The sequence below is a fragment of the Pelecanus crispus genome, chromosome 4 (assembly GCF_030463565.1).
Source record: "Pelecanus crispus isolate bPelCri1 chromosome 4, bPelCri1.pri, whole genome shotgun sequence".
NCBI lineage: Eukaryota > Metazoa > Chordata > Aves > Pelecaniformes > Pelecanidae > Pelecanus > Pelecanus crispus.
In genome coordinates, this window is record NC_134646.1 from 85,955,768 (window position 1) to 85,970,246 (window position 14,479).

A 14,479-nucleotide genomic window follows, 5' to 3' on the forward strand; every position below is an offset into this window, starting at 1 on the left:
GCAGGAACAGTAGTGAAAAATAACAACTGATTTCACAAAATACTGAAAGACTGTGTGAACCTACACAGAGCTTGATTCTTTTTCAGTAGCGTCTTCAGGTTTGGTTGGCTTAACTAGAAGGTAAACTGGTTTGAGCTGAGAATGGAGAAGACAGAACGGTTACAGCTAGGAATGGGCTTTCCAAGTATTGTGGCCTTTAAAGCTGTGCAGAAAGATGAGAGAAAGGTGGAATTTACCTATTTCTTGAAAAACTGTGTTTAGCAGTATGTGGAAAGAGGCGTTTGTAGGATCAGAATGTGGATAAGTGGTGGGAAGGAAACTAGGCGGGTTTCTGGGGAGAAAAAGGACCTGCAGGTTGGAGGTGTTCCTACATGCAGGGGCCAGGTGGGCTTGTAGTTGAAGCTTGGCTGCTGTGCCTTAAAACACAAGTATTCCAGAATTTGGGGCATATAAAAAAAGCACAGCAATGACTTAATCGGTGCCAGAGGTCAGAGAACCTTCCTCATTTTCCTGCACAAGTTAGAACAGAGGCAGGGGAGACTGCTGGGCCATCTCTTGCTGCAGCAGCAAGGTGTGACCTTGATTTGAAAACTGAAAGCAACCCCGCAGTCGCTTAGTGAATGGGGCTGAGTTGTGTGGCACCCAAAAAGGCGTGGACTGTCTCCAGAGACCAGCACAGCAGGTCTTTCTGGCTGAAGGACCTTTCTGGGAGCGTGGGAGACTGTTCAATGCGCATTAGAAAAGATGAAGTTATAAATAAGGGGTGTGGGGGGCGGAAATTGCAGAAAAGCAAATTTTCTGGAAAAGAAGGAAGAACTCTAACTTCAGTGTGCTGACTGCTGCTTTTCATACATTTATTTATTCATTTAAAGCTACCTCTGGCATTTCCGAGCAGGCTTCTAGCTTTACAGATGCAGTCTCCATCCCACAAACGGACGTGTGCTCGCAGGAACACCTTCGCAGGGGGGTGTCCCGACGCCAGAAGCACCCGTATTATTACAATGGCATTTTCCATGGCAAGGATTCATCCAGCAGTTGATTGCAGGATGAGGCCATTGGAAATACCATGAAAGAAGTCTCTCTTTTTTTTTTTTTTTTTAATGCTATTGTTTCTAGCCAAGAATTCCACATTGTTTGTTTGCAAAGGCTTGTTGCTGTTTCCCATTCTACAAACAGCTACTTTGTTGGTGGCACACTGTGAAGTCCATCTCTCTACCCTCAGGATCTCTCTTGATTTCCATTACTATGCGATCTATAAAACGGCACATGGGAAAAATATACACAGAAACTTATTTAAGAAATACTGAGCCCTCTTTGTAAGGGTTTCCCCAGGGAATCATCCGTGGGTCCAGTGGTGAGAGTGTGTTTTGTTCCAGCTATTCATTCTCTGTTTGATCTTGGTCTTTGTCTCAGTAGCGCTGGTCTTTGAACATACGTGCAACCAGCAATAAAATAAATGCCTTCTGTATTGCATCTCTAGTATGTATCTTCACTCGTGTGCTTTTAGCTCTGGGGTATTTTGTATAACATCATGCTTGCAGAAATATCAGCGTTCATTGTTTTAAGTGCACACGCTAAATACGAGCTGGATGTATTATCTTCCCCCATTCATGTGTAACACAGCTGCCCTCTTCCCTCTGTCCTATAATGCTGTATTTTAGGTGGCCCCAAGTCAACTTAAAACATGGTCGTGACTGTATCGCTAAACTTTCTGTCCTGCTTTTATGCCCTGTGAAGGGCTAGCGCTGAAGTGGGAACTTTATATTCTCAAGTGGCAGAGGAGCTCCTCTGCAATGAACTTCTGCACTAGGTAACATTGTGGTGTTTTCAAGAGATGCTGGGTCACTGATTAATAATCTATATATGGATAAAAAAGTTAATTGAAAATACGTGGGATACATTTTCAAAAAGGCATCTCCTTAATTTGGATGATATTTAAACCATGACTTTTTTTAAACCAAAACTTTTTTCTGCATTTGCGGCTTCTTTTTTATAACTATATAGCTTCACTATGGCCATTCTCTTTACTTTTAGCTTCTTACGTGGTTTCAGAGGAAAATCTTGTTGCCTTTTTTTTGTTATACATCTTAAACCATCCCACAAATGTTCATCCTCATTAGGAAGTGAGCGGTGTAACGTTGACCTGTTCTCAAACCTTATAAATGCACGGTACTACTGGGTCTTGGAAACCATGTACCAGTCCGGCTGTTCCATCTCGTAAAGCTTCCAGCAGAAATTAAAAGGTCAAAGATAGATTATATATTAGCATGGTTCAACTTGGAAAACACGACTCGAGGTGTGAAGGGGAAAGGATCACAGAGTCGCAGGGCTGGTGGCAACCTCAAGGAATCGCCTAGTCTATCTTTTGTCTCTGAAGCAGGTTCTGCTTCAGCCGTGCCATTCCCGATGGATTTTTATCTAATCTCTTCTAACCTTAGCCCTCCCTCAGGTACTGCTGTCCTTCCTTCTCTAGGAAGCTCAGGTTACGTCATTGAAAAGTCTTTTTTTGTTTTAGGTCTACTACTTTTTGACCTGTCAGGCACAAAAGAGAGATTATTCCTTCTTGTTTTTGCAGCAGTCTTCTACAAGTTGGAGGTTGTAGGAATGTTCTTCTCTGGTCTTGTCCTCTGTAAAGGTAGGTAGCCCCAATCCATCCTGAAGAGTCATGCTTTCTGGGCATCTTGCCACTTCTACTTTCTGACTCTGAAGTTCTTCCAGTTGATGGAGTTTGGGTTTTTTTTGGTGATAAGCGTGGCTTCTAAGCTGAGGCAGGCAATCGGTCACCGGTGAAATGGCGTAGAAGGGTTATTTCAGGTGTGTTGTAGGATTTTGTTCATGCATACTCGTGCGATGCTTGCTTTCTTAGTAACAGCGTGGCACTGACTGTTCTTCAGTTTAGAAGGGTTATTTCAGGTGTGTTGTAGGATTTTGTTCATGCATACTGGTGCGATGCTTGCTTTCTTAGTAACAGCGTGGCACTGACTGTTCTTCAGTTTGATGCACTGTGATCACCGGGTGCATTTTTGAAGAGCTACTGTTGAGTCATTTATTGCCCTGTTTTATGTGGCTGGTTATCTCTGCCCAAGTTTAGCACTTCATACCTGCCACTGTTGAATGGCAACTAATAAAAAGGCTTTTCTCTGAAAAGACATCTGCAATTCTAATTTTCTCTTCCCCCGCGCGCGGTAATACCGCGCGCAGTCGTAAGATCTAAGAAGTTATGAGGGGCGGGGGGAGAAAATGAATAGGAAGCAATTTTTATTGCTTGGTGCATTCAGATTAAAGCAGGTCTAATTAAGCTCAGGCAACTGGCTTGGAGCGAAGGGGAGCTCGCCTTCCCCCGTGCAAAACAGAGGTGGGGATCTCGCTGCCCGAGGCTGCGGCGATGACCTAGAAGCACAGCGGCCGTACAGCGGATTCCCATAGGGGCCAGATAAAGGGCTGCAGTGGCGGATAACGAACCCGGTCTTTGGGTGCACCCTCCAGATTGGGAAGTTCCCAAGTTGCTGACTGGAAGGATCACTCCGCAGTCACCTTCCCTGTCTTAGGGAGGGTGGAGATCGGCGGTGGGTGGGTGTTGGACGGAGGGATGGAGTCAGCACAGCTGCGCGGGGTCACAGCGGTGCCCTTCGGGTCCATTCCCAGGATTCCTCTCCAGCGCCCTTTGCTCCTCTCTCTCATCGCTCTGACAACTCTCTAAACGATAGCAGAGCGATATTTAAAAACCCCAAACCAACAGCTCTGCTCCGTACCACATGTTCCCTATAGAGATGAATGAACTAATGACTTGAGCATCCCATAAGCCCCTTCTGTGATCCCGTTGTCTCATTCTTCACATGCGCCCACCTGTTGTCTGTCCCCCCTTGCTGTGCGTCTGTCTTAGATTATAAAATCTCCTCATCTGAAAAGCTTCAACGTGTCTACAGAGAGGCTGTATAAATAACAACCTATTTTTTTTTCAAGGTATGGATGTAGACCTTAAGAACAAAACAAAACACAACCCCCTGCCCGCTGAAAACTCTTAGTGTGCAAGGGCAGAATAGACTCTTGCTTTTTGCTTTAGCTGGGATTGATAATGTAATTTTAATAGAAGGCTAGTACAGCCTTGGCATTATTTTAGGAGCAGTTTTAAATTACCCTACATGGATTTCTTTTTCCTGGTGGGATTTTCAGGATATAAGCAAATAAAATAATCTTCGGAAGAGATGCTGTGCTCCTGCTCGTAAAATCTCAATACATCATAAAGGAAATGAGCAGTTTTTGCACAGGGCAAGCGGCCAGGAGAGCTGCAGCTACTGCAGAAGGGGGAGCAATATGATGCAGATGCTGTAGAGAAATTGTGTGCAGGGAGATCATGGGATGACTCCTCTTCTTACAACACGGGAAGCTCAAAAACCAGCGTGGCCAGTGTTAAAACAAAAGGAAGCCTGTGAGGCTGGATGGCTCTGCTCGTTGAAGCAACACCGACCTCTCAGTGCGAGACCTCCTGTTGAAATTTGGACCAGTCTGGGAAGTCGTCGCTGCCCAGTATCTTTCAAGAATCAGCAGGAAAAAATTGGATCCTGAATCAATTTTGTATACATTAATACAAAACTCCCCTCCTGTCTGAACTGGTTGCCTCGTGGTGCGCTCAAGAAGGAAAGAGGTGGCTGTTACCTTCTGAATCCACCTTTGAGGCTTGTCCTGCCTTGCTATTGCTGCTGCTCCGTGCACCATCCACGTTCTGTTGGCTAATTGGAGAGCATCAAATGACATTCCTTCACTAGTGATAAAGTCATTAAAAATTCAGCTCATTTCTGCAATTGTTGAAAAGTGTCAGGAAACAAAGCTCTTAAGTTGGTTTGTGTGATCTTACGCTCCTGAATATACTTTGAGAGCTCCGTGTTGCAGCTCATGCTGTTGTCCAAGCTCTGTTACTAATTTTGCCTATAGAATGAACAGAACTGAAAGCACACAGGAACTACTTCATAAAATTTGATGATGCCGGCTGAAATCCAGCAGCAGCTTCCACTGTACAGTAGGGCTGAGTAAAACTAGAAACCTCTGAGACATCTTACAGAGATGAGCCTGGAAACGAATATTTACAACTTTAATAGCAGTGAAAAGAGTATTCTACAGAAAAAAAGTAGTTTTATGGCATGTTAGTCTCAGACTGACGTGAGGCACCTGAACTCTGAGCAGTCCTCCTCTGCTGGTATTTATCTTTATAATTGGCTGCTTTTGCTAAAGATCTGAGGTTGGGCATGTTTACTTGAAAGTGTGTTTAATTTTTTTCAGCTATCCCAGCTAGTCTGTAGAAGATGGTATCTCTATTTACAAACCTTCTCCTGTCTGAACTTGAATGGGTATTCAGGAGAATTCCCAAAGTCATCTTTCTACTTGTTGTCTAAATAATGTGTAAGGTGCTTATTTTCTATTCTGACGAGTCTAAAAATTAGCTTTGTTCTCAGATGTGTCTTTACTGAGTCAAACTGGTGCCTAGAGCCGTAAAGGGCTGAACCGCTGTGATCTTGCTAGTCCAGGGAACCTGCAAGTTTGCAAAGTGGGAAATTTTTGATCTGTGAGCCCCAGCTTGATAGGCTAATACAGACAGATGGTTTAGTGAAGAAAATACATACCTTTTTTTATATCAGGTATATAAAAATACCTTTTTATACCAGCCAGGAGGCAGGATCCAGTGGGAGATGCATCTGAAGATCTAAAAGAAAATATTTGAACTTTATAGGTAAAGCCCATGTTGAAGAGTTCTTTTCTTGCTGTGATATTAAGGAGTTAAAACCTAATTGTAACCTACTTGGTGTTGGGGGGGGGGAACTTAATTCCTCTACCACTCGGGTAAAATAGCTTTTAAGATGAGAACCCACGTGGGCATCTGCTACAAAATTTGATCCATTAAGACTGCAGCATTTTGAGGCTGCCATGCAACAGTATTAACTCCCGTTGCCTTTTACTTTTTTCTAGTAGCAGGGAAGAAAATCCTTGCTATTTGCTGTGTGGCTGTTGGCATCCCGTGTGCCAGAACGGCGATGACTATTCCATCAGCTAACAAACACTTTTATGCCATGCAAGAGAAGATTGTGTTGAAAAGTGATGGTGTTTATGTACAATTTCTTTTTTGTCAAAAACATTGCCCTGATTTACATGTAGATGTGCTTTGTCTTTTTTTTTCCCCCCCCAATATCCCTGCAGAATCAAGTGACGGACACCAACCGAAAGCTGCAGAATGAAGGAAAAGAAGTAGGTGATACATTCATTCATTCATTCTGGTTTTTAGCTTTTCTACTATTTGGCTGTGCTCGCTAGTGGGAAGTTACACCGCAAGTCAGTAACTGCTCAGCGTTAACTGATGATGTACACAGCATTGGTATTAAAGCTTACCTTGATTCTCTTTCCTGTATTTTGCTTTTCTGCGTGAAAGATGAGTTGTGCGAGAGCGTTGGGAAGTCATTTTTGTTTTTTACTGCTTGTGGATGGAAAGGTAGTGGATGGCAAAGCCTGGGAAGCAGGAGGGACTTGAAGCAACGATCATCAAGTTGTGGGCTTGCTCCTGCAGCCCCGAGTGGTGTGAATGGGGTCGTTCGTAGCACTACTGCAGTGTGGCCGGCAGCGGGGCGAGGGAGGGGATTCTGCCCCTCTGCCCCGCTCTGGGCAGACCCCCCCTGCAGCCCTGCGCCCAGCTCTGGGCCCTCAGCACAAGGACATGGAGCTGCTGGAGCGGGGCCAGGGGAGGCCACAGAAATGCCCCGAGGGCCGGAGCCCCTCTGCTGCGGGGCCAGGCTGGGGGGGCTGGGGGTGCTCAGCCTGGAGAGGAGGGGGCTGCGGGGAGGCCTGAGTGCGGCCTGGCAGTGCTGAGAGGGGCCTGTAAGAAAGATGGGGACAGATGTTTTAGTAGGGCCTGTAGGGACAGGACAAAGAGCAGTGGTTTTAAACTGAAAGAGGGTAGCTTTAGATTGGACATAAGGAAGACATTTTTTATGATGGGCATGGTGAGACACTGGACCGGGTTGCCCAGAGAAGCCGTGGATGCCCCATCCCTGGAAGTGTTCAAGGCCAGGTTGGATGGGGCTCTGAGCCACCTGGTCTGGTGGAAGGTGTCCCTGCCCATGGTAGCAGGGTTGGACTATTGGACTAGATGATCTTTGAAGGTCCCTTCCAACCCAAACCATTCTGTGATTCTATGAATGAGCTGGAGAGTCTGGCTCCTGCTTCATAGTGCAGAACAGCAGCAATTAAAGTCAGGGTGATTTTTGAACTGCATGGGTAGAGGCATCAAGGCATGGAGAAAAGGAAGTGATGGAGCATGTCTTGGACGCGATGTGCCTCTGACCACATTCATTCTTCTGCCCCTTCATCATAAGTGAATGTTAACAGACTGGGGGGACTTCAGAGCTGAGTACGCATGAAAGCACTGATGCTTCAAGTTTTGCAAATGCCTAAGATGGAGATGTGTGAGAACTCCCAGGCACGGTCCTTCTGCCCTCTTTTTCTTTCCTCCTGATGAATTGCATTGCTCTACCCATATTCTGTATAAATCTACAATGCAGGTGGTGAAGCACTGGCAGAGGTTGCCCAGAGAGGCGGTGGAGGCCCCATCCCTGGGAACATCCCAGGCCAGGTTGGCCGGGGCTCTGAGCACCCTGCTCTGGTTAAAGCTGTCCCTGGCACTGCAGGGGCTGGGCTGGGTGGGCTCTAAAGGGCCCTTCCAACCCAAAGCATTCCGTGATTCATTCTATGATTCTACTCTTTGCAGCTTTTTCTATTTTCTTTCTTAACTGCCCTCCCAGACACCCAGACTTCATTTTGCTCGGAGTACATGCAGGCATTACTATTTCAGTCAGCTGCGTTGTATTTGAAAAACAAACAAGAAAATCCCCATGTTGGACTGCATCAGACCAATTATTCTAATGAAGATTAAAGATAAAAATGCCCTTTGGGGATCTGATGATGCAGCTTCTCTCCTGAATCAAATAAACATACCTCTGCGTTACCTTGAATGGAAGATTCGCCTCCAAGAGTACAGGAGCCTGGGATTTCAAAAGGACTTTGCAATCTCAGTCTGGTACTGTGGAGATAAGTTGGTACTCTAGAGGACAAATCCATGACCTGACCCTTTGAAAAAAAGAAACTAAAGACTTTTCCTTTGTATGCACTGGCCGATCCTTGTTTTGCCCTTGTCCAGATGCGCAGGTTTTTCTGTTGGAGACCGAGCATTTAAAAATCCTTGTTAGTTTGTGATGGTAAGAATCCCCCTGGGAGCGAGCAGCCACATCCTGTCTCTGAGAAGAACTAGAAAAAGAGAAGCTTGGAGAGGGAGTAGGGAAGAGATGAGTAAAATGGGAAGGGGAAATCATTTTTGGAATTCACGGAACGTCCTACAAGGCTGGTATTTTGATGGCTTTGGTTTTGCTGCTTGCTTACTTGGAATTAGGCTAGGGAATGCTTCTGCTACTCGATTAAACAACCCGGAGCTGCCTGTCCTCCCTGTTGCAGCAACGCTCTGCAGCGCTCGCTGAGCTCTCCGGTTATCAGAGTAGGCTTTGTTGTCAACCTGCTGTTTGGGTGGTCGTGACAAGTGCAAAGCAGTTTATGTCCTCTCTACTCTTGTTTATACTGTTCTTAGTGAAACTTTTTTTTTTTCCTTTCCAAAGCTGATAATAGCAATGGAAGAGCTGAAGCAATGCCGATTACAACAGAGAAATATTTCGGCGACGGTTGATAAACTAACACTGTGTCTTCCTGGTGAGGAATCTGAAATTGCTCTTTGTATAACTGTTTATTTTAATTCCTGTCTCTTTGTGCTTGTGTCTCAATGCCTGTGTGTTTTCCTTCTCTTTCCAGTCCTGGAAATGTACAGCAAACTGCGAGAGCAAATGAAATCGAAAAGGTAAATTTTGTATAGCCTGGTGTTTGTATGGGAAGAGTTGAAAAGCACCCGTTTGGTGCTGGATAAATTAAAGAGGTTCTCAAAACTTAAGACTTCAAAATCAGCCTTTCCAAGTTAACTTACCTGATTTCTGGCTGGGGTCTTCACGGTCCTGCTCAGCCTCGTGCCGTATAGCTTGGAACCAGGACTGCGGCGGGCTCTAATTTTGTTTTGTGTTAAGATTTTTAATTAGGGTGGATGTTCGCTTGTTTTCATGGAAGCTCGCTGTTGTGATGCATGCAATCAATGCATGACTTGGTACTTATGCGTTATTAACTAAATTTCATTCTGTGAATGTCATAATACAAAACCTGATGTAATCTGAGAGAATCTGATGAATGTGAATGGAAGCCAAACACCTGAGAAACGTGCAGGATGGTAGAAGTTGGTGAGAAGGCATACGGCTTATTTTGCGGTAGAAATAATTATTCAGAAGAGCGAGCTGAACTGCAAGGATTTGTGGCTCGGAAATCATGAGCTGGAAATCTAGGATTTTTCCCACCCTGCATCTGTTGCGATGCTGAAGGATTAAACCACAGCCCGGGATATTTGCAGGGCTGGGATCCTGGGGGATGGTTTGTTTAAGCAGCATGGGACTTTGGAGGCGCGGTGTAGCCCTAGGGGTGGCAAATTGGGCAAAGAGCAGCTGCTGGAAGGAGGTCAGCTGAAAACACGGCAGGCTCCGGCTGAATGCCGCGCAGGGAGAGCAATCGGATCCGATGCCTGGTTTGTGCCTGCCATCCATCACAGAAACAATACAGAAGAAACCAGATGTTTTGAACAAGGCAATAACTAATTGGCTGGGCGTATTTTGACACTTCCCCTCCTGCCTCTGCTGATCTCTGTGGTCCTTGGACCCAGGACCCTTGGGTAAACAGATAACGCATTCTTCCTGAACGTTGGGCTGGCCGGAGGAGTTATAGGGAGCTTATTTAGCTGTTCACAGAGCTCGCTCTCTTTCTCAGGATGGCTCAGTGCAGAATAGGGCAGCGTGTAGTTTGTCTGTTTAAAGGAACAGCGAGGGGCTTCTCCGTTGACAGATGTGGGGTGGGGAGCTGGAGCTGATCACAGCGCTGTGAACTTTTGAAGGGAATCCACATGCTGCTCGATTCCCTCGCTCTGGATAGTGTTTCCAGGGTCTGCTTCTAAGAATTGTGTCTTTTCCTGCCCCCAACCCTTGGATCGGTTCATTTTGAAACAAATAGAAGTTGAAAGCCAGATTTAAGGAAAATCTGAACCCTTGGCTTTTTTTTTTTTTTTCCCCCTCCTCCTTTCTTTGTCTGGATTTGATGGCTTCATTCACCAAATGCAGCACAACATATTAAATGTTCTTGTGTCTGCACCAGGTCTCACATATATGATTTCATGATAGCCAGCAAGGGGGTTGGTTACTAGCAGGAGTATCGGGGTTTGGGTACGCAGTCTCAGAGGAGTAATAGGTTTTGCATTCTGGGTGAATAAACTCAACTCTCCCAAGGTGGACAAAATGAGTTATGCGCTGTTTGCTGCGTTGTGTTTATAAACCGAATGCGGCCATTTACCAAATGCAGAATCTGTGGCCGTTAACTGGAGCTGGAGATGGGGAACTCATGGTCCAAACGCGGAGGAGTGACTGTGCAACCAGCAGAGAGAAGAAATGGAGAGAAACGTTTCATCAGCTCTTGTCCAGAATTTAAGGAAGGGACGGAAAGAGGTTTTCTCCAACGGGTGGGACACATGTGGCTGCTTCTTGGAAAGTGATGAGAAACAGCCTTTGGAGATCCCTGCTGGTTCTGCAGGGCTCCAGAGGGATCCGTCTTTTTTTTTTTTTTACCCCTGGGTCACTTGTCCTATCCATGAAATGAGAATGCTTCATCCTGCTTGTAGCTGAGAAACCTCTGTAGAGCTTTATCCACCTGTGCAGGGCCTGGGTATTTCCAGACAAAAAAACCCAAAACAAAACCCAACCCAAAAGCCAGCTCTGGCTCTGTTTTATCACAACGCTGCTTCCCCACTCGGCAAGCGCTCCCGTTTCGCCGGTGCGGTGGCCCCGGGGGTGCAGAGCTGGCCAGGAGTGTGGCCCCTCTGGGTGGCTGGCAACAGGCATTGGCGTGAGGGCTGCAATGCTTCAGGGTTGTCGAGCGCTGGACCAGGCTGCGCGGGGAAGCGGTTGAGTCCCCATCCCTGGAGGTGATCAAAAGACGTGCAGATGTGGCGCGCAGGGACATGGGTTAGGGGTGGACCCGGTAATGTTGGGTTTATGGTTGGACTCGATCGTAAAGGTCTTTTCCAACCTAAACGATTCTCTGATTCTCTCTCTCTGATGCTTCAGCCGCAGGAATCGCTGGCCTCCACGCATCTCTCACGAGAACACTGTTGAGCTTTCCTCTGCCCGCACGTGTTTCAGACTCTGTTTTCAGCAGGCCGCGGGGACCCCATCGGTGACCGCATGCTGTCCCCCCCCCCCGCCACCTTTTTGCTTCTTCTAGTTCAACAAACAATGCCCTAAAATGTAACACCCCCCCCCAATGTGTGTTTATTCCTCTAGTTTAATTTCTGGCTTTCTGTGCACTCCTAAGTCTCTCTCCAGAGAGGTTTGCATTTTATTGCAAATAGTTTTTCATACCTTACCGTGGTGTAAATACCGGCCGAGCTAGGGGATTAATCCGTTTGACTTCTGGTGTTGGGAACAGGACAGGCCACTTCTGGTTAAAATAACTCCCCTGTGGACCTGCCTGAAGTTCAGGCAAGGATTATTTTGAATGGGGATATGAGTGTCGGGTTGTTTTTTTTTTTTTCTTCAGTGGTGCTAATACGTTTCTTATGAGTAAACACTTTTTCTCCCCCAAAAACTGGAGATGTAAGTGGCAGGTGCTTGTGGCCAGGACTAACCATGGGTATAGCCAGCTAAAGTTGCCTTAATTCACCCAAGAGGTGACTGTGACCTGGTGTTAGTCTGATATATGTTTTTATAGACCCTGCTAATGCTTCCTAGGTGGTTGCCTGATAACTTGGTTTTTTTTTTTTGTTTGTTTTGGTTTTTTTTGTTTGTTTTTTTTTTTTTTTTTTTTAAAACCTTTGACCAGATCTGTGGTCAGACCGGGAGGAGGACGGTCTTGCATTTTACATTGCCATTCAGGAGGGCCCCTGAATTCCAGTGAAAAGGCAAATCCTACGGACTCCCGCTTCCCGAAGGGAGAAGAGGGAGGGCGTTTGAGAAAAATGATTTGCTTAGAATAATTTCCCATTTAGCATCTTCTGTCAGGCTATGAAGGTTGCTTTTATGCAGAAAGGTAGGATAAAATTTATGGTACCTTCCCTAAGGCCATTGGGCATGACCAAAATATAAAGGCATGCATTGTGCATAGGGGAAGAAAGATTGGGATTGCATTCTTAAATTTAGAAGGTATATTTCTTATCGAGTGGGGAAATAAATTATTTTCAACGTTGCAAAGGCCACATACCCCAGTGGTACAACAGTAGTTGCTGGAGAGGCAGGGGCTTTGTAGAAAATGTATCCGTTAGACCCCTAATCTGGGTTTTTTTTATCCAGGTTTTCACCTCTAAATAAAAAGGAGTTTGAATGGAAAGTGTTTTTAACGGTGCTTAGCAGCATTTGAACAGCTGGGAGAAAGGTGGGATCTGACTCCTGGTACACACAGGGAAAAAAGTCGGAGAGCTCTCATGTCCAGGATCTTTACAACAGAATAACAAGCACCTGTGCCAGTAGCAGATACTGGATATTAACACGTGTTAGACACTAGTTTATAGGTCTGTGGTATGTTATGGTGTACTCCCATCTCCACGCTTCTGTCTTATGGCACCTCACTTGGGGCTTGGGGCTTGCTGAATCAGGCAGCACGACAGAGACAAGGCTGCTGTAGCCCCGGGTCCGAGCAGGAGCAAGGCTGAGCGTGTGCTCCCGGCAGGACGTATACAACCCGCACGTTGCACACGCACAGATCGACAGGCAGAAATGCTCTGCGCTCGCAAACATGGACAGCATCGCCCTGCCTGGCTCGTTGGGATGAAGGTGATGCACGCGCACCCAGGATAGAGAGCCCTTCACCCAGGAAAAGGCTTGGAAATGCAATCCCCAAACGCTGTATCCCGTAAGGTGCCCCGTACCTGACACAGCCCCCTTGGTGTATGCGGTGCTCCGGAGATCCGCTCACCTTGCTGGGCATCACCTCCATCCACGGGGCTGATGGCTCTCCTGGGGACACCAGTTGCAGGGTCTTTCTGGGCTTCCCCCATGAGCCGCGATGCCTCTGTGCTCCTCTGCGTGCGTGAGGCTGAGCTTTTTCTCGCGTAACCTAACGGTGCTACGCGTGGTTGCCAACTTCTCCTTCGCTCTGTGATCTGGTGCCTCAAACGGCTTTACCGTGGGTGAGAGCTGCTGCTGGGCTCGGCTGCTGCTGGTCACTCGTGACCCAGGTGGTCCTTGTCTGCGCATCAGAGCTCTGAGTAAGAGCCGCTCCTCACCTTTGTGTTTCTCTTCTGCTCTGTTTCAAAAGAAAAATGATGCTTTTGTGGTGACCTGGATGCTAAGGTCTATGTTCCTTTGAGCAGAGCGGAGTTCTTCGGTATATTAAATTCTTTACAGTTAACACACATTTCGGAGGGGAAGTGGGGTGGAAATAGCCATTCTTCTTTCCACATCTGCCTGCCTTGCTTTCCCCAGACACTACCCTGCTCTCAAGACCCTGGAGCACCTTGAGCACACGTACCTGCCCCAAGTGAGCCACTACCGCTTCTGCAAGATCATGGTGGATAATATTCCAAAGCTGCGTGAAGAGATCAAAGAAGTTTCCATGTCAGACCTCAAGGATTTCCTGGAGAGCATCCGTAAGCACTCCGACAAGATTGGAGAGACGGCAATGAAACAGGTAGGACTTGTTCTGTGTGCACACATGGCAGAGGCTTTTTTTTGGAAGAGGAGGGTGGTTCACAGTCATCTTGAACAAAGTCCTACTTCTCCAATCCAAAGGCAGTAAACTTAGTTTTAAATATTGAAGTAATGTTGTTACTAGGTGGACAACGATTCTTCATTCTGTGGTTGCTGCTAGAGGTTATCTCCTGATTTTTATACCGTTGAAAAGCCATGGGCCATTTTTGTCGTCATCTTCTCCCGCCTGTATTTTGCCCTAGGCTCTTGCTACCCAGAGCCTGGGAGGTGCAGCTGGCGTGTGCAACTCATATTTTCCGCTTAGGAGGACAGGGGCATTTATGCTGCTGTTGGCAACTGGAAGACCTGGAGACACCAGTGTTGATTTCCCAGGTTTGAGATAAAGCAATAGAAGTTCATGCACTGACTGCAACTTAATATTTTTTGCATCTTAAACTGCTTTTCAAATACTGGGTAAACTTTCATTGCGGCTTGCTTGCATTTGCCTAGCAGTTGATGTCTGTAAAAGATGAACCTGATTAATTGAGCATCCCCGTGCGTGTATTAAAACGGAATTGCCTTTTCCCTACTCTTCATGAATATTATAGTTTTGAATTTCAATACAGTCTTTTCTGATTACAGCCAGGGAGCATTGCTCACAGTGGCTCTTAAAAAGAACTTTGCTACTT

The 14,479-nt window shown here is 46.3% G+C and overlaps 1 protein-coding gene across 4 annotated transcripts in view; it reads left to right on the plus strand.

Annotated features, from left to right (window-relative positions):
* EXOC6B (exocyst complex component 6B) overlaps positions 1–14,479 on the plus strand; it is a 312,903-nt gene that overhangs the window by 53,958 nt on the left and 244,466 nt on the right. For all 4 annotated transcript variants that reach the window (XM_075709031.1, XM_075709030.1, XM_075709033.1 and 1 more), the window contains exons 3-6: positions 6,190–6,237; positions 8,649–8,739; positions 8,839–8,884; positions 13,587–13,791. In XM_075709031.1, the coding sequence (XP_075565146.1) occupies positions 6,190–6,237; positions 8,649–8,739; positions 8,839–8,884; positions 13,587–13,791 (390 nt within the window). The remainder of the gene's footprint in view (positions 1–6,189; positions 6,238–8,648; positions 8,740–8,838; positions 8,885–13,586; positions 13,792–14,479) is intronic.